This window comes from Bos indicus x Bos taurus, chromosome 10, assembly GCF_003369695.1.
Source record: "Bos indicus x Bos taurus breed Angus x Brahman F1 hybrid chromosome 10, Bos_hybrid_MaternalHap_v2.0, whole genome shotgun sequence".
Taxonomy (NCBI): Eukaryota; Metazoa; Chordata; class Mammalia; order Artiodactyla; family Bovidae; genus Bos; species Bos indicus x Bos taurus.
Genome location: NC_040085.1, coordinates 102,670,682 through 102,698,168, shown reverse-complemented (window position 1 = coordinate 102,698,168; position 27,487 = coordinate 102,670,682). Strand labels below are relative to the sequence as shown.

Below are 27,487 nucleotides of genomic sequence, written 5' to 3'. Positions count from 1 at the left end.
CTAGAAAATCACTTATTTTTTAAATAGAGTAGCTCTACCTAAAGTCTAGTCAAGGCTATGGTTTTTCCAGTGGTCATGTATGGATGTGAGAGCTGGACTATGAAGAAAGCTGAGCGCCAAAGAATTGATGCTTCTGAACTGTGGTGTTGGAGAAGACTCTTTGAGAGTCCCTTGGACTGCAAGGAGATCCAACCAGTTCATTCTGAAGGAGATCAGCCCTGGGATTTCTTTGGAAGGAACGATGCTAAAGCTGAAACTCCAGGACTTTGGCCACCTCATGCGAAGAGTTGACTCATTGGAAAAGACTCTGATGCTGGGAGGGATTGGGGGTAGGAGGAGAAGGGGACGACAGAGGATGAGATGGCTGGATGGCATCACTGACTTGATGGACGTGAGTCTCAGTGAACTCCGGGAGTTGGTGATGGACAGGGAGGCCTAGCGTGCTGCAATTCATGGGGTCGCAAAGAGTCGGACACGACTGAGCGACTGAACTGAACTGAAATGACAAATCTCAGCATAGTATATCTTCTATGTATATAGTGTGTCTGGAGAATAGATATCTGGGAAATGGATATCATAGTGTATCTGGGGAAAAGAGACAGGATTGGGATCTGGAGGGGACAAAGGGAGGCTTCAATTTATCGCTTATGTCTTTTTCCTTTAACAATAATACCAATAACAGAAATATCTGAAACAAATGTGGCAAGATGTTACATCATTTTTTTGTTTTTTAATTTTTAGAGGCAGTAGATCCTTGACTATTCATTATATTATTCTCTATGCTTTTCTGTATGTTTGAAACGTTTCTAAATCTAAACTACAAGACTCCTGTAAAATCTTGTGACTAGCTCCAAACCAACATGAAAAACAAACCAAGCCCATTAAGATCTGGCTCCCTGCCTCTGGAAGCTGAGAGGCTGAAGCAGCAGGCATCACGCTGAGCACAGGCGTGTGCGACACCCCCGGGGCCGCTGCAGAGCTGCATCTTAGGGCGGCTCAGCAGTGCTCTGCTGTGGTCTCTAGTGCAGCCCTGGCTGTCGTGAACAAAACCGCCACCCACACCTAAGAGTCGGCTTTTAATTTACAAGGATATGCTCTTTTCTCCACTTCCCTCTGTGGGGTTACTGCTCTGTAGTCTTTAGGGACTCCACATACACACCAGAACTTGTACTGGTGTAAAGAATTATTACATAGATTACTTCAGGGAGAAAAGACAATACTCAATAAAAGGAGTGACAAGGAGATAAAAATATGTTTCTAATGATATAAACACTCGGGGCCATAACAGTGGCGGTTGGGACTGATAAATGCAGCACAGGCTGCACACCAGGCACTACTCTTGGTGGCGGTGGTTTAGTTGCTCAGTCGTGTCTGACTCCCTGCAACCCCATGGACTGTAGCCGCCAGCCTCCTCTGTCTATGGGATTTCCCAGGCAAAAGTACTGGAGTGGATTGCCATTTCCTTATGCAGGGGATCTTCCCAATCAAGGGATCGAACCTTTGTCTCCTGCTTGGCAGGGGGATTCTTTACCACCAAGCCTCTTGTGGTGCTTTGCATTTAAACCTCACATCCACCCTGTGAGGTTGAAACTGTTACCATCCTATCTCACTGATAAGGATAAGGGCAAATAAATGGTCACATGCCTTTGAAAATACAGAGCCAAGGGTTTGAAGCCAGCAGTTTGACTCTAGAGACCACTGCCCCGCCGCTAAGCATATTCTGGAAATTCAACCATACACATTCATTGGGACCTTGGATGTGCAAGGCATGAGCATACTGCACGCTCAAGGCACAAAGACACAGCACAGCTTTCCTTTGTGTTTGCTCTGACGGACTGTACGGCTCAGAGTTTCTTTTCACCAGTGACTGTATTAAAATAGTCTTTATACTCAAAATACTTCTGTAAAAGCACCAACAGTCCAGAGATTCAAAATTAATCCAGAAGACTTCTGGTTCCTGGGTCTGCATATACGGAGCTTAGAAGTTGCCACTCTAGCCTAACAACAAGGAAACAGCTAAAACAGGCGGAAAAATCAACAGCTCTTCTGGGTCCATAAGAAAGAGGAAGACACAGGGCAAATTGCAACCATCATATAAGAGAGACAGGCAAATACAGGGAGTCTTGGCTTACAGGAGAGACTAGTGAACAGAAACCGCCACAGAAGCCAGTGTCAGGGCAGGGAAATCTGAACTGTACCTGGTTAATTGCCAGAGGTTCAGTATGGATAGCTCAGAGTTAAAACTCTAGGGGGCCCAGTCACATAGGGGGCTCCCACAAAGTTAGGGAATTTACTCCAGGAGTTCAAGTAGATTCCCAGGTAAATAGTGGAGAAAACCCCCTGAGGGTTGGGGGAGGGCAAAAGGAAACAAAGCATTCTGTTCCTAATAAAGTCTGCTCTTTGCAGAAACCAATTAAACAGCACCTAACTTGCTAGGGCATTATCAGAGTCTAAGTGACCTACCGAAGGAAAATACCCAACTCTAGCTCCCTCGAGCCACCCTGTCCCACCTGAGAGGGGAAGGAAAAAACTGAGAAGCCCTTGTGAAGTTCAGAATCCAGAGGCACAGGCTCACTGAAAGGCTGAGAGCCAACCGCAGAACAAGAGAGAGCGTCCCCTCCCCACAGCTCACCAGCAGGGCTGCGCCCCTGGCGTGTGTGCCACGCTGAGGCATCAAGAAAACCCACAAGGCACACTGAAAGGCACGGAACGCTCTGCGAGCTTCAGAACAGACATGGCAGGAATGGCGGGGCTATCAGCCCGGGAACGCAAAAGAACTGCAAGTACGACGCTAAGAACTCCATCAGATAAAGTAGACAGCAAGCAAGAATAGATGGGCAATCAAAGTACAGAGATAGAAATCCTAGAAAGAATAAAAAAGAAATACTAGAGATCAAAAACACTGTAACAGAGATGAAGAATGCCTCTGATGGGATTATTAGTAGACTGGACAAAACTGAGGAAAGAAGCTCTGAGTTAAAGGATTTATTGATAGCATCCTCAAAAACAGAAAAGCAAACAGGACAAAGACTGGAAAAAAACAGAACCAAATACCTAAGACAACTATAAAAAGTGTAACGAGAATACCAGAAGGAGAAGAGAGAAAAGAACAGAAGAAATATCTGACATATAATGACAGAATTTCTGCCAAATTAATGTCAAACACGAAACTACAGATCCAGGAAGCTCAGAGAACACAGAGCAAGATAAATGCCCAAACACACAAACAAAAAGACTACTTCACAGCACATCATTTTCAAATTACAGAAAATCAAAGATAAAGAAAAACTAACCCACTGGTGCACTTTGGTGGGAACATAAACTGGCGCAGCCACGTGGGAAACAGTGGCGGCTTCTCAACACCAAGAGCAGAGCTCGCAGGCGACCCAGCAGCGCACTCCAGGGCAGACACACAAACAGCAGAACCACGGACTGAAGAGAGACATGCACCCTAACGTTCACAGCAGCATTATTCACAAGTGCCAAGATACGGAAGCAGCCTAAGCGTCCAAAACCAGATGACAGACAGAGAAAATGTGGAGCGCGCGCGTGCACACACACACACACACACACACACACGCAGGAACACTACTCAGCGTGAAAAAGAGTGAACGTTTTGCATCCGCAGCAACGTGGATGGACTTGGAGGGCACCAAATGAAGCCAGAGAAAGAGAAATACTGGGTGATGTCACTTACATGTGGGATATAAAAATTACAACAAACCAGTGACGAAAACAAAAAAGAAGCAGAGAAGCAGACTCAGAGATACAGAGAACACTCTAGTGGTCACCAGTGGGGACAGGGAAGAAAGGGGGCATACCAGGGTAGGTGGGACAAGATAGCTATTTTATGGAATTATATGCAATCATGTGGGTGAAACTTATGAAAATTATAAAGCACTATAGAATTTAAAGAACCTTTCATTTAATTTTTAAAAAGTAAGCACAATATAAAGAGATTAATCAACCTAAACCTCAGTGAATCTAGGACTAGGGTAAGTACTGCAAAAATTCAGAAGAATACATGGTCCTCGCCCTCAATATTTCTTTAACATCTAAGCCAGTGGTTCTAAAACATTGGCAAAGACCAAAACCACCTGGAGAGCTTGTTAAAATGCAGACTGTTCGGCTACATTCCAAGAATTTCTTATGCTGTCCGTCTGGAATGGGACCTAAGAATATGTGTTTCTATTAAATAAGTTCCTGGGTAAGGCTGACACTGCTGGTTCAAGAACCAACTTTAAGAATCACTGGATTACTTCATGGCCTTACAAAAAAAACATGCTCATCCTTACTCCTTATTTATCAACTCATGTTCTTGCTCTTGCCCTGAACTTTACTTGGAGGGAATACACTGTGAACTGGCAACTCAAAAGAATACAGATATGAAAGAATTTGAGAAGACGGCGAAACTATGCAAAGGAAAGGACTAACTGCTTTTGCCTTAAGAGTCAAACATATTTGAACTTTTTCTTGATGGCTCAGAGTTATTGTTCATGATAGTCATGCTGTGTTCAAGCTACTTATGTTTATTAAAAGTATAAGTAGTTTATTTCTTTCAAGCTAAATGTTCCTAGATTGCAGTGCTGTTGATATTCATTCATTCATTTGGACCTTAGACACTCAGCAATTTCAGCCACAAACAATGAGCTAAAACTACAGAAATAATCACGGAGATTGCAAAGGAATGAAAACAGCAAAGAAGAACCAAAGATATGCTGTTACTTCCTATTTTTCATAATAAACTGGAGTCAGCATGGAAGGGTATCTACGATAGCTAAGAAACAAACATAGGAATGGTAAGGAAACAGAGAGACATGAAAAAACTGCATGGGATTAGGGCAGCAGCAGTGACACAGACCAAACAGAAAGAAAGCAGCAGACATACTAATGAAGAGACATACACTGAGCAGAAGTGGCCGTAAGAGAAGGAAAAAAGTGAATAAGCTACTTAAATTGTAGGGTGATTAACTGAAAAGACATGCCAAGTCCTAAAAACCTATATAAGGGTTTTATTCTGCCATATTAAAGAATACCAACACCACCACAACCTGGGAACATTTAGCCTGAAGGAAAGAAACCACATATACTTTTAGTAAACATAAGCAGCTTGAACATATAGCATAACTGTCATGAGCAATAACTCTTGAGTCATCAAGAAAAAGTTCAAATATGTTTGACTCTTCAGGCAAAAACAAGTATTTTATACACTTTAGCAAAATTTTCCATAAAAATTATATCTAAAACAATTATATTCTGGGAATTAATAGGTAGTTAGTTAACTAAAAATAGTGGTCCCCAAGATACATATGACTTTTCTCAGATGTTACTCAAAAAAACAACAGTCACATGAAAAATAAGATGATTGCTTCAGTTAAAATCTAGTAACTTTTACTTACCAACAGGAACATCTTCAGCTTTTGCAAGGTCATTCTCTTCTATTCCAGGCATGCCTGCATCACCACCTCGTTTGATTTGTTCTGCTCAAGTAATAAAAACATAATTCTGTATTTTTCCTTACATACAATGAAGGAATGTAACAATCAGTTTGTAAAGCAACGGGCCACATCGAATGAGTATCTATAAATCTTTCTATGATACAGCTATAACTCTATAGACTTATTATTTTTTTCTTCTCTGTTAAAGGATTCAAATTTGAAACAGATACCTAAACATAATGGAAGAAAAATCAAACAATATTCTTTATGAATGAAAATGTTCACTTCAAAGTGAGAAGAAGTCAATCCCCTCTTAACACAAAATAATAGTAATACCTTTCCCATGTGGAATATGATGGCTTGAGGGTTCTTCATTCTTGCCTGCACCGTTCTCAGCAACTTCTGGAATGTTTTTAGGCACTGCATGATTGTCCGTATCCAATTCATTTCCACCTTTTGATTCAAACTTGTGGGCCTCTTGCTGTGAGATTAAGATTTGCTAACAGTAAGTATTTTTCAGCTCAAAATGTTAAACTATTGACACAACTAAATATTAGTTGTGTTAATTAAATATTCTGAAACAGTTCATTTTTTTTGAAATACATACCATGGGTCCAAATTCCAAATACTTAATATTTTGAAACAGTTCATTTTATTAACTAAATGTTAATATTTAGTTAATATTAACTAAATATTCTGAAACAGTTCATTTTTTTTGACTAAATATTTTGAAATAAACTAAATATTCTGAAATACATACCATGGGTCCAAATTCCAAACACTTAAGAGATATGGGATGTAATATTATTTTTTTGTTCAGTTTTTATACCTAACATGAAGTCAAAGAATAAGTTTTTTTTTTTTTAAGTCTCTAATTACAACAAATGGCCTAAAATGTTAGGCAGAGGTAATGCCCTTTGGCTATGCTGAGGGAGTGACTCAGTCAGAAGAGTCTTGCTGAGCGCTGGCTGCAGAGGCCTGGGGGAGCATGGGTTCTGTACGGCATGTTTTAACCAAGCAGGAGGGCAGACAGCAGGAGGCCGGCACCCAGGGACCCCTCAAGTGCGATCGATGGCTGTCGACACTGGCAGGTTCTTCTCCCAGCAGAAACAGCAAGGTGGAAAACAGGCAAAGTCTTGCCAGGTGCACCGGCCACTCAAGCACAGAAGGATGGCAGAACAGTACACAAGCCAGTGCTCCCTGTAACCTACCTCACCTGACCATATCGCCTTCTGGGAAACCTGAATCTTCAGTTTATGATTGCTGCTGCTGCTGCTGCTGCTAAGTCGCTTCAGTTGTGTCCGACTCTGTGTGACCCCATAGACGGCAGCCCACCAGGCTCCCCCGTCCCTGGGGTGTTCCAGGCAAGAACACTGGAGTGGGTTGCCATTTCCTTCTCCAATGCATGAAAGTGAAAAGTTGAAGTGAAGTGGTCGGTCATGTTCGACTCTTCGCGACCCCATGGACTGCAGCCTATCAGGCTCCTCCGTCCATGGGATTTTCCAGGCAACAGTACTGGAGTTGGGTGCAGGTTATGATTAAGCCTGATTCAATCCTGTGGGTCCCAGTTTTCTCTTAACTGGTTGAGCTGTCTCACGGAAAACTGGGAGAGGGACGGAATCAAGTACACACGCTTGGGTTGCCATATTAATATTTAATGCATAATAATATTAGCGTTAAATGCTTTGCCAACTCTAAAACGCTATGCAATGTAATCACTGGTAACATTATAAAAAAACAACAGTACTAAAAGATCTACAGGAACTCTAGAAACATAGGAGCCAAACGGTAAGAATTTGTCATAATAAAGAAGAATGGGCACTTTGACCATCAAGTGTAGGTATTCCAGTGTACCAGGCAATACTTCTGCCATGTCTCCTAGTTTGCAACTTGTTTTCAAGCCTGTCCTCTAGTACAGATAAATGAATAGTTTTAAGGAAAACAAAATAAAACTGAGGCTTAAAGAAGTTATATAGTTTGTTCAAGATTACAAAGCTGGAGAAGTATGGAAAGGGATTCAAACCATCTTTCTTACTCCCACAGGATTTGGGAACTTGATAAGCTATAGCCAATTTTCAGAGCTTAACTGCTGATGTGGGAAATGATAAACTGAAATTTCTGAACATATCGGTATAAAGGCCAAAGGTGAGAAAATCTGTGAGGTACACAACCTAAGCCATCCTGCATCTCTGTGCATTTTCGCTATAATGCCACATTATAAGGCAACTTCCATAGTAAGTACTCCACAGCTTTATGATATGGATAAAGCAAAGAAACAAAACTTAAAAGTCAACAAACTACTCGTCCAAAATACTTCTCCGTTTAAAACAATTAGCAAAGATATTGTCCTTTGATTCATTATTAATGCAATAGTTTTCTGTGAATGGACAATAATAAATACAATTAATAAAATAGGATGGCTTTCTAAATTCAATATTGTTGATTTGGTAAAGGGGCCACCTAGTTCTTTTTTAAATATAGTTTTTACTCTGAAATAATTTAAATTTATAGAAAAGTAATTACCAATCACTCAATTTCCCTTAGTGTTAACATCACATTAGCATGATACATTTGCAAAACTAAGAAAACAACATTAGTACATTATTAACTAAACTCCAGCCTTTATTTAGATTTCACTACTTTTTCCATTAAGGCCTTTTTCCGTTCCAGCATCCAATCCAGGATATTATACTGCATTTATTTAATTAATTTATTTACTTACATTTTTACTACATTACATTTAAATACTCAGGTCTTCTTAAGTCTTCTCTGTGCTCAGTCGTGTCCAACTTTTTGCGACCCCAGGGACTGTAACCTGCCAGGCACCTCTGTCCAGGGGATTTCCCAAGCAAGTATACTGGAGTGGACTGCCATTTCCTTCTCCAGGGGATCTTCCCAAACCAGGGACAGAACCTGTGTCTTCCACGCGTCCTGTGTTGGCAGGAGGATTCTCTACCACTGAGCCACCTGGGAAACCCAAGTCTCCTCTGGTCTGTGACAACTTAGCTTCCTTTGTGATAGCATGAAAGCAGTAAACAAATGACTGTGGCTGTGTTCTAATAAACTGTATCTCTAGACATTAAGATTTCAGTTTCTTACAGCTTTCCCATGTCATAGAATATTCTTTTGATTTTTTTAACCATTTTAAAAATGCAATAACCACTTTTTTTGGCCGATGGGCAGTATGGAAAAAAAAGGCAGGAGGTTGCAGTTAGTTTGCTGACCCCCTCCTTAGAGTAATTTCTAAGACAGGCATGTACTTGGTTAAAAAAAATCCCTGAACACACCTTATGCTTGTTTCTTATAGCTTATAATGGATTTGTTCCTATGAAAAACAACTCAGATTTCACAGAATCAAGTCGTGGTAGCTGAAGGGTAGGAACTGAGGGTGAGGAGCAGAACGAGGCGCTGGTGTGTCATCCTAGAAAGACGTTCTCTTAAGAGAACTTAAGGTTAAGCACCTCCATTTCTCTCCACCTTGTTCCATTTAGGGCAGCATAAGGGCAAAGAATGGGACAGGATATTAGTTAATTAACAATATAAAAATAGGCTAAAATAGAAGAGCAGAAAGAGAGAACTACACTTGCCAAGAGAAAGGAAAAAGCTGATATATACACTTCTTGGGAGAAGAGAACAAACTTATCCCATTTATATGATGGGCTCATAATACCACAGTTCCATCAGCAAGCCTCTGGTCCTCTTCCTTTTGTGTTCTATGCTGCTCCTGCTGCTAAGTCGCTTCAGTTGTGTCCGACTCTGTGAGACCCCATAGATGGCAGCCCACCAGGCTCCCCCATCCCTGGAATTCTCTAGGCAAGAACACTGGAGTGGGTTGCCATTTCCTTCTCCAATGCATGAAAGTGAAAAGTCAAAGTGAAGTCGCTCAGTCGTGTCCGACTCTTAGCGACCCCATGGACTGCAGCCTACCAGGCTCCTCTGTCCATGGGATTTTCCGGGCAAGAGTACTGGAGTGGGGTGCCATTGCCTTCTCCATTTGTGTTCTATAGGGTTGGTCAAAAGGCTCGTTCAGGTTTTTCTGTTAAGATCTTACAGAAAAAGCGAACAAACTTTTGGCCAAACCACTGCTATGCCCCTCTGCGCACGCAGGGTCCCGGCAGTGTCTGCTGGCTGCCCCGGGGCCTCAGCCCCACTAAGGCAGCTCACTTGTGCCTGCCATCTCCCCGTAACCTACCCCATGTCTGCAAGTAAGGCTGAAGACAGACAGCAGCTGTTTCACTTTATGGGTAAAAAAAAGATGCCCTCAATATCATGTTGCAAAATGGTGAAAAAACAGAGCACGAAAACCTGGTTTCCTGAGCTTCTAGTCCTTTAGGTGAGAGACTACCAGAGACCAAGAAAAATACTTTTCACTATTCAATCTCTCTTTACTCTAAATCACAAGACTGTATACAAACTATAGCTAGTCAGACTAGACTACAGGGTGTGAAAAATGAATGTCTTCATGACTTGTAAATTTCAAATTCCTTCTATTTCTAGCAGGACTTCCATAATATTTATCTACTGGAACTGTATGACTTAATAAAAGAATTTGCCACCCCCAAAATATGAAAATAGTCGCTAGCATTTCATTTCTGTATTTTAAGAAAGGAATTAGAAACAACAAAGATTGATAAGTAAAAGTTTCTCAATTTTTTTTCCTATTTCTCAAAAGTGTGGCGGATTCATTTTGATATTTGGCAAAACTAATGCAATTATGTAAAGTTTAAAAATAAAATAAAATTAGAAAAAAAAAATACGAAGTAACTGATTTTTCAGTAACATGATTATCCACTTACAAACTGAGAAATAAACAGCAAAAATTACTTTTAAAAGTCAGGCAAAAGTTATATAGCTCAAAATTAGTTTTAAGAGCTGAGGTTATATTTTTGCAAATGTTTAATTTACTCAGTACTAAAGCCACTGAAGTCATTTTTAGAATTACATAGGCTAAAATACTTAAAAATATAATGTTTTATAACAAAAATACAAAATTTAACTTCTAAATTATAAGATTTATAACAAGAACATATTTTAAGTATTTTTAAAATTTACCTTTTGTTCCTGCAAAAACTGGTCTGCTAACTTTTTAATATTTTCTTCATGCTGAGCTCTTAACTCCTTGATCTGTTGTCCACACTGAAAACTAAATTAGAAAGTCATTCTTTTAGACTATAATATCTTGAGTTGATCTCAAAGATGTTTAGAAGCTGAAAACATACATCTATATGGATAAAGCATTCAGTCAGCAGGAGAGTGGATAGGAGAGGACAAAGAGCAGACATGAAAATAGCTCACAGTCAAAATCCTTAAAATACCTGAATCTTTAATAGAGGATAAAAATATTGATAAAGCTAATTAAAAAAACAGAAATTAGAAAGATGAATTTTTAAAAAGAAATTTTAAGCAGTTGCAGCAGATGAGTCATCAAACAGTATTGAGTTATCCAAAAAGTTCGTTTGGGTTTTTCTGTAAGATGTTATGAAAAACTCGAACTAATTTCTTAGCCAACCCAATACTTTCAACACAATAATAAAAGCCTAAACCATAAAAAGAGCAAGAACAGAAGAAACTAATAAAAAAGACAGAATGCAACCAGCAAGACAAAATGTAAAGGCACAAACAGATAAAATTATGAATTTCAACTGGACAAGCAGGCAAAGCATACAAAAAGATCATTCATGTAAAAAGAAACAAATAATAAATACATAGAAAAGTGTTGCCTTCTACCATTTAAAATGCAAATTAAGCTTCCTATATGTATATATAGTGCTTTCCTTATTCCTATACTAGTGAAATTAAGTCAGAATTATAAAAGTCAATGTTGGTGGGGCCACAGGGAAACATTTACAGTATAAATTAGTATAGTCATTTTACAAAGCAATTTTCATATGTGATAAGATCAATAAACATTCTATCTCAGAAGTTCTGTATTTGAGAATATAATCAGTGAAATAACATAAGAGGAAAAAAAATCCTTTTTGCACAAAGATTTTTATAGTTGATAATCGTAACAGTGAGAAAAGGAAAACTCCTACAGTGGTCCAGCAATTGGGAGAGATTAAACAAGCTCTAGCATACTAATACACTGGAATAATTTATTACCTCTAAGTATGTCAATCTTTAATCCGAAAGATACACAGAAAATTACTGAACACTATTAGATTAAAAAACATATATGTAGTAGATGCATATTGACAACCTACAAGAGTAAGATGTCAGAAATGGATAAACAGTTTAAAATATGTTGACTCTTTCTAATTTTTGGTATGCAGACCTAAAAAATACCTTTTACTTTAAAACTGATTTCTTACATGATTTTCTGTCTTACAATGTCTACAATGTCTTACAATGTCTACAGGGGTAGATTCAACGTGCCTTGTATGAGATATTTCCATGTTCTTCAAGCTATCAAAATAAAATAGATTTCACAGACAAAGACAATAGAAAAGGAATTTATTTTCCTTTTTTTTTTTTGGAAAAGGAATTTAAAAGACTTAGTAAAATGAAAGAAGAGAAGAAAAACAGACTCCAGAAAGGAAGAAATGACTTGACTGAATGTTGGACAAATATTCAAGATTCGTAAATACTTACTGCGTGCAGTCTTACCTCTCATATTCTAACCTCTTCACAAGGTAAGTATTGTTCTTCCTATAGTCTTGAAGTTGGTCTTCCTGTCGAAGGAACTCCTGACGAAGCTCAGCAAGTTGCTCTATCCACAAAACGGAAGCAAAACAAAAGCAAAGGAACGAAGTTTACGTACTCTGCTACTTCCTGTTAAGAAGGCATGGGATTTCTAAAATTATATACAGTTCTCTATTTATTCATACTCTCAAGAAGTTAAATTACATGACTAGTACCATATTTAACTGCTTTTCATACACATGTATGCACAATAAAATTTATTTTTAAAACAAGATAGCCTCAGTGGCTTTCACATCGACCAGAAATATTTAAAAATTATACATCTTTACACATTATATAGACCATATGCTAAGTTGTGGAAACAGAACATGAAGAGCTGCCTATCTCTCTAAACCTAACTGCTTTACAAAAAGTAGGGGGGAAATCATATTTTTTAGATGTGTTGGCTATGGATGCAGAATTCATTTTAAAATCACATTTGATTCTCAACTTAGGTACCAATCTCTTTAGATCTGACTTCTAGTTCCACTACTGAATTACATCCACATACACCAAAATTCCATTTCCAAAGCTTATAATCTCTGGACCAGAGCTAAAAGTTTTAGTTGTAATGAATAATATGAAATTTCAAACTGGATAGTAAATTAAAAGCTGAGCCAGATGCTCTTTTGTGAACATTTAATCTATAATCACTGGCCCCACATTTTCTAGAGTCACTCCATCTAATCCTACAAAAAAAAATTCAGCCAAGGAAGAGAAATGTCAGTTTCTTGGACAGAGGATAAAAAAATTTGCCAACAGCCTTATCAGTTACGCAAAAGCAGTAATTAAGAAAGTCTTAATTTTCATAAATGGGAACAGAGGTCTATTCTATGTAAGCAACATCTACTTATTAAGACTAAAATATAATTTCTAACTATAATATGCCAATATTATAACATCTGCTTTTCACAGAAGGCTTAACAAATTAGTCTTGTTACTTTAAAGGCACCCAGAAATCCTTGTGATGTAAGTTTTTTTGTGTGTGATGTAAGTTTTTAAAAAGCAGGTATAAACATAAATTTATAGTATAAATTTATGCATGTAAAAAAATAGACAAGAATAAAATTACATCAAAATGCTATCAGTGATTAAGCTTACTGGTGGGATTCTGAGCACATTTTTTTTCTCTATAACTTGTATTGTGGAATCATAACTACAGTAACAACAACAAATAAAAATGTTCAATTCACATGAACGCTTGATGAGGTATATAAAGTTTAACAATATGCATGTAATAGCTATTATATAAGATTAATAATCAAATATGAAATGTAAATGATTTACATAAAATGCTTGTAGTTGATAATTATGCTTGCCTATTCAAGCTACATTTTTTATTATTTTTAAAATTTTAATTGAGATATTAACACTATGTGAGTTCAAGGCATACATGTTGATTTGATTCACTAACATATTGTAAAATGATTACCATCACATTAGCCAACACCTCCACTATCTCACATAATTACTACTTTTTTGTGTGTGGTGAGAACATTTAAGATCTACTCTTTCAGCAACTTCCAAGTATATAGTACAGTATTGTTATAACACAATATTGTTAACTATAATCATCATAGATCACCAAACCGTACTCGTCCTGTAACTAACAGTTTGTACCCTTTAGCCAACGTCTCATTTTCCCCACACATCTCCCAAACCCTGGTAACCACCATTCTACTCCCTGTTTCTATGAGTTTAGTCAAGTCACATTTTACTTTTCTCTACTTGCTCTATTAACTCTACAATATGCAAACATGGCTGATCTCTGTAGTTTTTCAGTCATTTCCCCTACCTCAGATAAAAGTAACAAATCTGAGGCCAGGTATCCATGAAACAATATTCAGCTTGTAACCCGCTCCCTGGCCCCACCTACTAAGAAGCAGAGGGCAAGAGGGAGCAGAGCTCTAGCCTCAGCTATGGATGTTGATTCTAAAGAACAAAGAAGTCTCGTAGCTTATAGATAGACTTAGCCAGCAAAGATTCCAGAACTGAAAAGTTACTGCAATTAAAAAAAAAAAGTCAAACCAGTATAACCTCACAGTTACTAGGGTAATGGATCTCAACTGCTGATCTACAGGACCCCTTCAGGCTTCTTTTTCCTATACAGTAAACTCACTAAACAGCTAAGTTTACCTTCAGAATGAACGTAAGGCATGTATGATTTCAAGATTTGAAATTGCTTCTCTGCTTCCCCAAAATGCTTCTCACTAACAGTATTTGAAATATCTTTATCAGGAAATAAAGTCTTCCATTTTTAAATGGAGATAAAAGGTTTAAAATTCAATTGACAAAAAAATAAAACAGTATGAATTTCAGTGCATGTAAAATACCAGGTTCTAAGGGTATGGTTTTTCCAGTGATCATGTATGCATGTGAAAGTTGGACTGTGAAGAAAGCTGAGCACCGAAGAACTGATGCTTTTGAACTGTGGTGTTGGATAAGACTCTTCAGAGTCCCTTGGACTGCAAGCAGATCCAACCAGTCCATCCTGAAGGGCATCAGTCCTGGGTGTTCATTGGAAGGACTGATGTTGAAGCTGAAACTCCAATACTTTGGCCACCTGATGCAGAGAGCTGACTCATTTGAAAAGACCCTGATGCTGGGAAAGATTGAAGGCAGGAAGAGAAGGAGACAACAGTGGATGAGATGGTTGGATGGCATCAACGACTCAATGGACATGGGTTTGGGTGGACTCCGGGAGTTGGTGATGGACAGGGAGGCCTGGCGTGCTGCGTTTCATGGGGTCGCAAAGAGTCGGACACGACTGAGCGACTGAACTGAACCTATTTGAATACAGGGCAAGGAATATAAAGCATGGAGCTGATTGGTGCTTTGAATAGTTAAAGACTTGAAAGGGGTAAAAGTAGAGCTGCCTGCGGGTCTGGTGCTTAGGGTTCTACATTTTCACTGCTGCGGCCGGGTTCAGTCCCTGGTCAGGAAACTGATATCCCACAAGCCACACGGCAAGGCCAAAAAGAGCGGGGGTGGGGTGGGGTAGAAAACAGATCAAAAAGCAAAAGTAAAGATAAAAGTTTTCTGTATCACAGTTTTACTTTCAGCTGATTTGAACCCAAAGATACTCTGTCTAGTAGGCTGCTCAAGGTCAGCACAGCAGAATGCTCCGCGTAACTTAGAGGGCGTCAGACCCAAGGCCAACTGTGCAGCCGAGCAATAACAGCAACAGCAGGGCATGCTATAGAGGGCATGGCCATAATCCCTCAATTTAACTTCAAAAGATTAGGGATATGGTTGAGAAAGGGGTTGCCTAGGATGAGCTTTTACAGCCAAAAAAAAAAAAACTCTTACTTTTCAAACATTTTTATTTCAAATTTTCTTTCAGTAACAGGCATAAAAAAAGGGAAGTTAGTCTAAATAAGTCAATGTATACTAGGATGTTAATTTACTTTCTCAGGCACTGAAAACAACTCCAATCTTTTTATTTCCAAGAAAATATTAATTACCATAAGGGTTTTTTTTTTTTTAAGAATCTGATGTATATTAACTCCAATATATCTGACATTAATGTCAATGAAAACAGGCAAATGTGCATTGTACTGTCAACTTGTCAAGAAGTTAGTTTCAGTAGAAACAGTTCCTAAGGTGCAAAAGTCACATTAATGAAACTCAATTTCAAGAGTCCCAGCTTCAGTAACTGCACTAAAGCCAAGAGTTGCACAGTTATGAGCTCAAATCAAATCTTTTTTCTTTGCTGAAGTCTATCACCTAAATTTCAAAACATCTCAGGATCTACTTCAACTGTGGATGCACACAGTATAATAAAGATTTTTACTCAGGAACATGGGCTGTCATTTTCTCTGACATATACAAGGAAAAGCCCCAGTCTATTACTATTTAGTAAGAAATCACTCTGACGACAAGCAGAATCAGCACTGGCAGGGCGCCGCCTTCTGCGCCATCCCGTGCACGCCTGTGAGCCAAAAAGAGGACAGCACGGCACAAACGCCACAGCGACAACTGTGGCCGCCCGGAAAGCGAACTCCTCACAGAAAACCGGAGCTGTTCAAAATCGTACACAGCACAACGCGAGTAGCCCCTGTGTTTGGGCTGTAATCCACCAAGGCTGCCCCCTAATGGTTTTGCTTGGTGAGGGACAAAGCTTGCATAAATTAGCCAGCGTAGGTTGGCTTCTAAAAGAGAGTGTTAACAATATATTACCTAATCCTACAGAGGTTCAAAATGGTTATAAAGAAAAATTTATGAAATCAGAGAGCAAGTACTACCCACATAGATAAATTCAGAGAAACTTCATGCAAAGTTTTAAAATACGTAGTGTTGTAATCAAAGGGTATGAGGGAAAAGAGGGATGGTCCTTAGACCTCAAATTCCAAAGGCCAGGGATAGCGTGAAGTAACGCAAGCAGAGTATAGAGCTTGTTCTCTTTAACTATTATTTTTCATAAGAGCTTTAGACATCTCCTATCACTTCACCAACCCCAAATATTCACTGGAAGGACTGATGCTGAAGCTGAAGCTCTTACTTTGGCCACCTGATGTGAAGAGCCGACTCAGTGGGAAAAGACCCTGATGCTGGGAAATACTGAAGGCAAAAGGAGAAGAGGGCGGCAGATGGTTAGCATCACTGACTCAACGGACATGACTTTGAGCAAACTCCAGGAGACAGTGGAAGAGAGAGGAGCCTGGTGTGCCGCAGTCCATGGGGTCGTAAGGAGTCACACATGACTCAGCAACTGAATAACAACAATCACTTCATCAAAATGAAACAAAAAAAACTCTTCATCTATCTAATCTACCTCCAGGCTCCCTGGCTTCTGTTCCAAGCTTCTTTGTTCCCCGGGTATCTACAATATTGAGCTTGGGGGACCTGCCCAAAGCATTCCCAGAACTGAATGGATTATTTCAGCAGGCTGGACACAGTACAGAGGGGTCACTCCTAACCCTTTCCCTGGTAATCTGACAGTCTCCGAAGCAACACCTCAGTTTTCTTTAAAGATTCTTTTAACGTTTCATTGTATGAAATCTGTCCACAGCACAAGAGTAAAATGCAGATCTCAAATTTTAACTTGTACTTATTATATATAAAACAACATTAAAATTTTTATTATCTCTTAAGACAAAAGGAAACATGTTTTGCCATCAGAGGAGCTTTGTTCAAAACTCTATTTCATTTAGCTATCTGACTTGAGGATTTCTTAACTCTTCAGGATTTTAGACATTTAGTGAACTTTAATTTGTAAGTAAGTTTCTTACCCTTTAAATGATGTATGTCTGCCATCTGATATGATATGTTGTTCTGCAGTTTAACCTGAAAAAAAATTGTCTTAATTTTACTAAAGAATATGTAGTTTTGCTTATATTTACCTTTTCCCCCTCATATTCACTTTGAGCTTGATAATAAGTACAAAAGAAAAATATTTAAGTTACGTATGCCACATTTTCCAAAGAGAATTGTAAGTTCTGATTTTGTAATATTCATTTTAAAGTTGCATAAGAATATTAATTTAATTTAATATATAGTACGACATTGTTTGAAAGTTTGAGGTGAATATTGCTTTTTTGAAAAAAAAAAATCAGATGTTTTCCAAAATCTTACCAGAAGATTTTCAACTCTATATTAAGAAAAGAATTAATGCCAAGTCGGAAGTACTTATTGTTCATCAAGCTCCCCCAAGAGGACAGATATTATTTTTATACAGGACTCACTGCTGCAGTCATTGTCCTCTAGAAGCCAGTATACAGGAGCTCTGGGAACTGAAAGTGTACCCAAAGACTCAGACTAAGCCTTACCACTTAAGTTAAAAACTAAGACAAGGAATGTCTTAGGATAACAAGCAAAGAACTACAGTGTCTCAGTTCTTGTTTAAATAGGTTTCAGCTAATTGTAAATCCAACTAAAGTTATCACTACAAACAGTTCTCTTGTCAATCTCAATAGTAATATTATTTTGAAAGGCACAGATTGATTTAAGTTGATCAAATGCAGTACCATGAGTGGCAAATGATTACACTAAATACCACTTAAATCTCTAAAGAAAAAAATTTTTAATTTTTCATCTTGAAATAATTTTAGGTTCATAGGAAATTGCAAAGATAGTACAGAGAAGTCCCATATACCCTTCCCACAATTTCCCCCAGTGGGTACATCTTATATAACTACACAACTTCAAAACCAGGAAATTGACATTGATACAACATGTACAGTTCTGTGCTGTCTTATCACACGTATAGATTCATGTAAACACCATCAACACAAGATACAGAACTATGCTATCATCACAAATATCTCCCTCATGCTATCCTTTGCAGTCAAACCCATCCTCCTTCCACACTGTTCCTGATCCCAGGTAACCACTAATTTGTTCTCCATCTCTGTAATTTTATCATTTCAAGAATGTTAAGTGTAATCATATGGTATGTGACCTTTTGAGACTCTTTCCAATCAGCATAATGTACCTGGGCGTCCCAGGCGGCACTAGTGGTAAAGGACCTACCTGCCAATACAGGAGACATAAGAGACTGGGGTCGATCCCCGGGTGGGGAAGATCCCCTGGAGGAGGAGATGGCCACTCACTTGAGTATTCTTGCCTGGAGAACCCCATGGACAGAGAAGCCTGGTGGGCTACAGTCGATGGGGTTGCAAAGAGTCGGACACAACTGAAGCAACTTAGCGTACATCAATAGTTCATTCCTTTTTATTGCTGAATAATATTCCATGCTTGGTCACTCATTCACGTCCGACTCTTTGCAACCCCATGGACTATACAGTCCATGGAATTCTCCAGGCCAGAATACTGGAGTGGGTAGCCATTCCCTTCTCCAGGGGATCTTCCCAACCCAGGGATCAAACCCACGTCTCCTGCAGCTCCTATGTTGCAGGTAGATTCTTTACTACTGAGCCACCTGGGAGGTCCAAGTATTTACCAGCTGGCCCTTTATAGAGAAAGTTTGCCAATCCCTACTCTGAACTAACAGAATGAGGACAAGAGATAAATGCATGTGAGAGAGACTAAAGGGGAACAACGAATAGTCTGACCAGTTGATTAGACTGAGGAGTAAAAGAGGAAGCCTTAGGGTGATGTTTCAGTTTCTAGAGTGAGGGGACTAAGGTGAGTGAGACTACAGTGCTCCACCACAGGGAGACACAGGGGAAGCAGGCTGGGATGGGAGGAAGACATGGGGAGATGACGTTGTTCAGATCCGAACCCACTGAATTTGAAGCACTTGTGACACATCTAAGAAGAGATCTTTAATAGGAAGTGGGATATACTAGTTTGGAGTTGATCTGAGAGCTATGACCAACCTAGACACCATATTAAAAAGCAGAGACATTAATTTGTCAACAAAGGTCCGCCTAGCAAGGCTATGGTTCTTCCAGTGGTCATGTATGGATGTGAAAGTTGGACTGTGAAGAAAGCTGAGCACCGAAGAACTGATGCTTTTGAACTGTGGTGTTGGAGAAGACTCTTGAGAGTTCCTAGGACTGCAAGGAGATCCAACCAGTCCATCCTAAAGGAAATCAGTCCTGAATATTCACTGGAAGGACTGATGCTGAAGCTGAAGCTCTAATACTTTGGCCACCTAATGCGAAGAGCTGACTCATTTGAAAAGACGCCGATGCTGGGAAAGATTGAAGGGAGGAGGAGAAGGGGACGACAGAGGATGAGATGGCTGGATGGCATCACCAACTCGATGGACTGAGTTTGAGTAAACTCCGGGAGTTGGTGATGGACTGGACAGGGAGGCCTGGCATGCTGCAGTCCATGGGGTCGCAAAGAGTTGGACTAGGCTGAATGACTGAACTGAACTGATGTGAGAGTTAATAGCATACAAATCGCAATTAAAACCATGGGAATGAGCTCACTGATGAAAAGCTGCAAGAGGCAGCAGGAAAAGCTGACATCAACAGCTGTGTGGTCTGAGATCGAAGGACTGCTCTCTAATAACTTCTAATTAGCCTCTATTTTCTTTCCCACTTCTTTTTCAGTAGCCCCTCTCCAATCTGTGATTTTGCTTTCTGTGGTTCCAGTTACCAGCAGTCAACTGTGGTCTGAAAATTCCGGAAAGAAACAATTCTTAAGTTTTAAGTTGTGTGCTGTTATGAAGATGTCCTTTTCATTATAGGGGACTGGAATGCAAAAGTACAAAGTCAAGAAACACCTGGAGTAACAGGAAAATTTGGCTTTGGAATACAGAATGAAGCAGGGCAAAGACTAATAGAGTTTTGCCAAGAAAATGCATTGGTCGTAGCAAACACCCTCTTCCAACAACACAAAAGAAGACTCTACACATGGACATCACCAGATGGTCAACACCAAAATCAGATTGATTATATTCTTTGCAGCCAAAGATGGAGAAGCTCTATTCAGTCAACAAAAACAAGACCGGGAGCTGACTGTGGCTCAGATCATGAACTCCTTATTGCCAAATTCTTAAATTGAAGAAAGTAGGGAAAACCACTAGACCATTCAGGTATGACCTAAATCAAATCCCTTATGATTATACAGTGGAAGTGAGAAATAGATTTAAGGGACTAGATCTGATAGAGTGCCTGATGAACTATGGAATGAGGTTTGTGACACTGTACAGGAGACAGGGATCAAGACCATCTCCATGGAAAAGAAATGCAAAAAAGCAAAATGGCTGTCTGGGGAGGCCTTACAAATAGCTGTGAAAAGAAGAGAAGCAAAAAGCAAAGGAGAAAAGGAAAGATATAAGCATCTGAGTGTAGAGTTCCAAAGAATAGCAAGAAGAGATAAGAAAGCCTTCCTCAGTGATCAATGCAAAGAAATAGAGGAAAACAACAGAATGGGAAAGACTAGAGATCTCTTTAAGAAAATTAGAGATACCAAGGGAACATTTCATGCAAAGATGGGCTCGATAAAGGACAGAAATGGTATGGACCTAACAGAAGCAGAAGATATTAAGAGGTGGCAAGAATACACAGAAGAACTGTACAGAACTGTACAAAAAAGATCTTCACGACCCAGATAATCACGATGGTATGATCACTCACCTAGAGCCAGATATCCTGGAATGTGAAGTCAAGTGGGCCTTAGAAAGCATCTCTATAAACAAAGCTAGTGGAGGTGATGGAATTCCAGTGGAGCTATTTCAAATCCTGAAAGATGATGCTGTGAAAGGACTCCACTCAATGTGCCAGCAAATTTGGAAAATTCAGCAGTGGCCACAGGACTGGAAAAGGTCAGTTTTCACTCCAATCCCAAAGAAAGGCAATGCCAAAGAATGCTCAAACTACCGCACAATTGCACTCATCTCACACGCTAGTAAAGTGATGCTCAAAATTCTCCAAGCCAGCCCTTCAGCAATACGCGAACCGTGAACTTCCTGATGTTCAAGCTGGTTTTAGAAAAGGCAGAGGAACCAGAGACCAAATTGCCAACATCCGCTGGATCATGGAAAAAGCAAGAGAGTTCCAGAAAAGCATCTATTTCTGCTTTATTGACTATGCCAAAGCCTTTGACTATGTGGATCACAATAAACTGTGGAAATTTCTGAGAGAGATGGGAATACCAGACCACCTGACCTGCCTCTTGAGAAATTTGTATGCAGGTCAGGAAGCAACAGTTAGAACTGGACATGGAACAACAGACTGGTTCCAAAGAGGAAAAGGAGTACATCAAGGCTGTATATTGTCACCCTGCTTCTTTAACTTCTATGCAGAGTACATCATGAGAAACGCTGGACTGGAAGAAGCACAAGCTGGAATCAAGACTGCCGGGAGAGATACTCTGGTTTCTCCTCAAAGCGTATAAATCTTTCGCCTTTTACTAAAGATTGCCGGGAGAAATATCAATAACCTCAGATATGCAGATGACACTACCCTTATGGCAGAAAGTGAAGAGGAACTAAAAAGCCTCTTGATGAAGGTGAAAGAGGAGAGTGAAAAAGTTGGCTTAAAACTCAACATTCAGAAAACGAAGATCATGGCATCTGGTCCCATCACTTCATGGCAAATAGATGGGGAAACAGTGGAAACAATGTCAGACTTTATTTTTTGGGCTCCAAAATCACTGCAGATGGTGACTGTAGCCATGAAATTAAAAGACGCTTACTCCTTGGAAGGAAAGTTATGACCAACCTAGATAGCATATTCAAAAGCAGAGACTTTACTTTGCCAACAAAGGTCCATCTAGTCAAGGCTATGGTTTTTCCTGTGGTCATGTATGGATGTGAGAGTTGGACTATGAAGAACGCTGAGCGCCGAAGAATTGATGCTTCTGAACTGTGGTGTTGGAGAAGACTCTTGAGAGTCCCTTGGACTGCAAGGAGATCCAACCAGTCCATTCTGAAGGAGATCAGCCCTGGGATTTCTTTGGAAAGAATGATGCTAAAGCTGAAACTCCAGTACTTTGGCCACCTCATGCGAAGAGTTGACTCATTGGCAAAGACTCTGATGCTGGGAGGGATTGGGGGCAGGAGGAGAAGGGGATGACAGAGGATGAGATGGCTGGATGGCATCACTGACTCGATGGACATGAGTCTGAGTGAACTCCGGGAGTTGGTGATGGACAGGGAGGCCTGGTGTGCTGTGGTTCATGGGGTCGCAAAGAGTCGGACACGACTGAGCGACTGAACTGAACTGAATGAGTAACGTGGTGGAATTTGGGCTGACATGCTCTGTTCTGCCTGGGATCCCTAACCATCGTCATCACCTGCTGCTAACAGCCAACTCACAGCATCACGGCTCAACGACCCAAGATCACCCAAAGCAAGTGCTTCTCCTCCTAACCTATCGCCAGAAGGTCAAGAGCAGCCTAACGCTAGGTCATTCATCTCATCTCATCTGATCACACAGGCATTTCATCATCTCACATCATCACAAGGTGAGTCAAGTAAGAGACATTCTGGGAGAGAGAGAACACATTCATATAACTCTGATTTCAGGATATTGTTGTAACTGTTCTATTTTATTATTACTGTTGCTAATTTCTTACTGGGCCTAATTTAGAAATTAAAATTTATCATAGGTATGTATGTATGTAAAAACCTAAGTAAGTCTAGGGTTTAGACTACCTGTGGTTTCAGGTATACAGTGGGGGTTCTAGGTATACATCTCCTGTGGATAAGGGGGGATTACTGTATTTTCATGATGCACTTTCCTTTTGCATTCTTTACCCCTCCAAAGAACATAGCTATCCTTTATTTTTCTTTATAAGTTTTCATTACTTTGTTTTTTTTATTCATTTTTATGATGCTATTCCAGCTTCTCTGTACTCTCTTTTAAATTCTACTCTTGAAACAGCTAGAGAGATGCTATTTTTGAATACTAGCCTATGAGTGGCCTCAGCTTCCTGGACTGTCTCTTTTATATCCTAAAACTCTTAAAAAAATTTTAATAGAGAAGAGGAAGTTCAATCTATAGACTACGAAAGTACTAAAGGATATTATGAGCAGTGCTACTTTATTCTAATCAGTTTAATTTTCCCTTCAATCTTTAATTGAGGATGGAGACGCTGATCCCAACAGCTCATATATACAGTCCTCATATTTCAAAAGCTGCTCTGGAACAATTAAAGAGAAAACCACAGCTTGTCTAAACAAAAGCCTTTCTTAATTCAAACAGAATGAACTTATTTCCCACCTCATTCTTTGGCCGGGTAAAGATTTTCCAGTTAGCTTCTCAGACCCCCTTTACGGCACATCTCATGTTCTCTATTGTTCCTCTCAGTCTTTCCAGCAGGATTCTCACAAAAATCTTATATTCAGTATTTAGTATTAGCAGCAGGTACCAGTTCCCAATTTGTCTCACTTCCTGTTAACACCAGTTCCATAGGGCTGCTTATCTCGCCTTCCATGTGCCTTTGAACAGAGCTGCCAAAGATCTACTCAGAGGTCTCTGGTAGATCATTAAACCCAGAAGTTCTCTTCCTTCTACAGTATTTTATTATGTTGTTTAGTTTCAGAATCTAGATGTCTGCTGCTAAACCATCTGTTCATTTTTAGACACTGCGCTACTATGGGCATCTGATGCCTCTTGCTCCACATACACCCCGCAACCCCCCAAATCCTTATGCAGCTCCTAAAACAGTTTGACAAAGAATTCTTCTAACTTCCAATCTTATCCTTTTAAGGCAATCTGAATGTGTTTTTTACCTACTGTGCACTCCTTTGTGTTTTTGCAAAATCCAAGCATGTAAAGCAGTGACTTAATTTTAGCTTTAATCTTATGTTTTCTACTATCCTGGGTCTGCACAAAGGCTTCTCCCACTTGGTTTCTGATTTTTAATGTTTCCTTCAGTGTCTTCAATCTGTTTTTCTTTACTTTTATGCTTTTCATTAATCATTTCTGCCTACAGATAGGTCTCTTTAGTCCTTTAACTTCTTTGGTTTTTAACCCTCGGGGAGCCTTCCCTTAATACTTCCACCACCTCCTCACCTTCAATAGGAAGTTGATTATTTCTCCTCATATTTTTAATTTTCTTGCGTTCCAACAGGAATTTGTTTATCTTTGAAATGATTCTATCAAAACCTCTCAGCTGTTGAGAAATTAATTTGAGTTCTTACTACTGCATGATTGGAAAAAAGGTATTTCACTTTGCCATATATTCTGTTGACCTGGCAATGCTATAAAATACAGATGGTCCTCTGCACCCACCATTTTATATAAAGAATTTGAGCATCCATCTCTGCACAGGGGCTTCTGGAACCAATCCCTTCGGTACTAGCGGACGACTTTTCTTTCTAAATATATTTTAGACCAGTAACAGTGTATAAACCTTAAGAAGGATTATTTAATTCTTATTTTATAAATGGATTCTCATTGTCTGGCTTCTTGGGTTCTTTTTGGTTACTTTCAGACTTTTCCCACAACGTCGTTATTTACAATATGAAAGAAAGACACCAAATAATAATTTTCTTTTTTCAAATTTCTTTGGGGATGAGAGACAGATGTGTGTAGATAGACACACATGCACACATATATTGACAAACCCAGCCCCATCTCTTTGTTTAATTTACACCTATGGTCAGATAGACTCCAACCCAGATTTGAACACACCCTCCAAACTCCCTCAGTGCTCAAAATGCCTTGCCCGGCTTCAGGGTCTATTGGGTCTTTTAAAAAACAAAGCATTCCCTCAGTTCACAGGCAGTCGTATCTCTAACCAGAGTGTCACTTTGTCTCTTTCTGCCCTCAAGGTTTATCAGAAATGAGCATCCATGAGAACAGAAGCTGTCCCGCAGTGCATTCCCTGCCCAGGTCTGGCGCACGGCCCGACCCCGGTGAAAACGGGAAGTGTCCGCTGAAAGCCTCCTTAGACTTCAATGTTCCGTTTCTTTGCACTACATGCTTTCCTACCCTGCGCTGGACTTTATCCCTACTTGTGTGATTCCAATTATCCTTCAATGCTTCTGAACTCCCTCATGCATTTCCCTTGGTTAGGTCATGGCACCTCTCTCCTTCCTTCAACGCTTCTGAACTCCCTCATGCATTTCCCTTGGTTAGGTCATGGCACCTCTCTCCTTCCTTCAACGCTTCTGAACTCCCTCATGCATTTCCCTTGGTTAGGTCATGGCACCTCTGTCCTTCCTTCAACGCTTCTGAACTCCCTCATGCATGTCCCTTGGTTAGGTCATGGCACCTCTCTCCTTCCTTCAACGCTTCTGAACTCCCTCATGCATTTCCCTTGGTTAGGTCATGGCACCTCTCTCCTTCCTTCAACGCTTCTGAACTCCCTCATGCATTTCCCTTGGTTAGGTCATGGCACCTCTCTCCTTCCTTCAACGCTTCTGAACTCCCTCATGCATGTCCCTTGGTTAGGTCATGGCACCTCTGTCCTTCCTTCAACGCTTCTGAACTCCCTCATGCATTTCCCTTGGTTAGGTCATGGCACCTCTCTCCTTCCTTCAACGCTTCTGAACCCCCTCATGCATTTCCCTTGGTTAGGTCATGGCACCTCTCTCCTTCCTTCAACGCTTCTGAACCCCCTCATGCATTTCCCTTGGTTAGGTCATGGCACCTCTCTCCTTCCTTCAACGCTTCTGAACCCCCTCATGCATTTCCCTTGGTTAGGTCATGGCACCTCTCTCCTTCCGTAGTACTGGTGTGTCTGGCATTGGAGTGCATTTATAACAGGTCGTTTATCCATGCTCCCTTTGGCCTTTTCCATGTTAATCTCTCAAAATGTGTTCCCGATTCTTCTTAAGGCTTTTTCCTCTTCTTCTTCTTCTGAGGCATGTGTTCTCTATGTCTTTTTCCAGTAAGAATTATCTCCTCCTATTTTCTCATAGTCTTTCTTGCTCACCCCAGCTACTTCATCTATTTCCCTCTAACCTTTCTTCCTCCAATACCTAAAACTTAATCTTTATATTTCTACCATCTCCTGCTGAAGCTCTCTTAATGCCTCCCCATCCCACATGGCTACTCTGAATTAATTTTGGCAGCTGTTAACAGCTCACTTGCTCTGCTTTCCTTTTCATTCTGGGACCTTGAAAATGGCTCAGCTGTTTCACAGGCATAATGAATGTGCCTGCTTCACTTTCATTATGACCTGTTCTTAGGCAAATCAGCTCAACTATATGACCACTGATCCCAAAGGCTTTTTAGAGATGTCATTTCTGGCTCCTTTTCCTTCACACTAGAACCATTTTTCCTGATCATATCTCACACTCAGATGATTTCTAGAAACAATTCTATCTTTAGTATTATAACTGCCAAACCTGACGCTAACAACCTCCTGGGAGCTTTAAGAAATACATACAGTGACTCCCCTCCCCTACTGCTCTCTCCCCTCCCCAACTCCAGTCTGACTCAGCAGCCTGGGGATGGGCCTCAGAATCTTTTTTTTTTTTAAGCTGAAGTGATTCTGATAAATAACCATATTCAGCAATTACTCATCTACAGTATGTCTTTGACTGGCACCTATATGAACTGGATCAAAATGGAAAATTATTAATAATAAGTACTTAATACTTATTCAGTGCCAGGCCTTGTGCTAAGCTAAATGCAATAATACAAATATTATTGTGGTTAGTCCTCTGAGGTGGGTTCTGCATTTCGCAGATGCGTCACACAACTACAGTAGGTTCTGAGTACTCTTTCTAGTAGTCCCAAACCAAAGTCTGTGTTCGTGACCACCACATATACACTAGATCAATAGTTAGTAGGTATCTATAACCTTTTGATTTCTTATTCCTCATACATTGCACACATATAATTCAGTCAACATTCCAAACACATCTGCAACTTTTATTGATACTTGATCTGTTAAAGAATTAATCTCTCATGAAGCAAGTTTTAGTTTAAGCTATACTAAGTTACATTTTTAAAGAGAATAAGATAAGGTCTTTGGTCTTGGTTGGCTATAATGAATCATTACAAAGGTTTTTATTTACTCATTCTTTTTTTGATAAGTCATTTATAAAGCAT

General features: G+C 39.8%; 1 protein-coding gene and 1 pseudogene across 2 annotated transcripts in view; one reads left to right on the top strand and one right to left on the bottom strand.

Moving 5' to 3' along the window:
• Window positions 1–27,487, bottom strand: part of CASC4 (cancer susceptibility 4) — an 89,113-nt gene that overhangs the window by 37,687 nt on the left and 23,939 nt on the right. For both annotated transcript variants that reach the window (XM_027552735.1, XM_027552734.1), the window contains exons 2-6: window positions 17,351–17,405; window positions 12,045–12,147; window positions 10,491–10,581; window positions 5,775–5,919; window positions 5,400–5,480 (exon numbers count right to left, since the gene is read on the bottom strand). In XM_027552735.1, the coding sequence (XP_027408536.1) occupies window positions 5,400–5,480; window positions 5,775–5,919; window positions 10,491–10,581; window positions 12,045–12,147; window positions 17,351–17,405 (475 nt within the window). The remainder of the gene's footprint in view (window positions 1–5,399; window positions 5,481–5,774; window positions 5,920–10,490; window positions 10,582–12,044; window positions 12,148–17,350; window positions 17,406–27,487) is intronic.
• LOC113900565 lies at window positions 21,850–21,917 on the top strand (annotated as a pseudogene).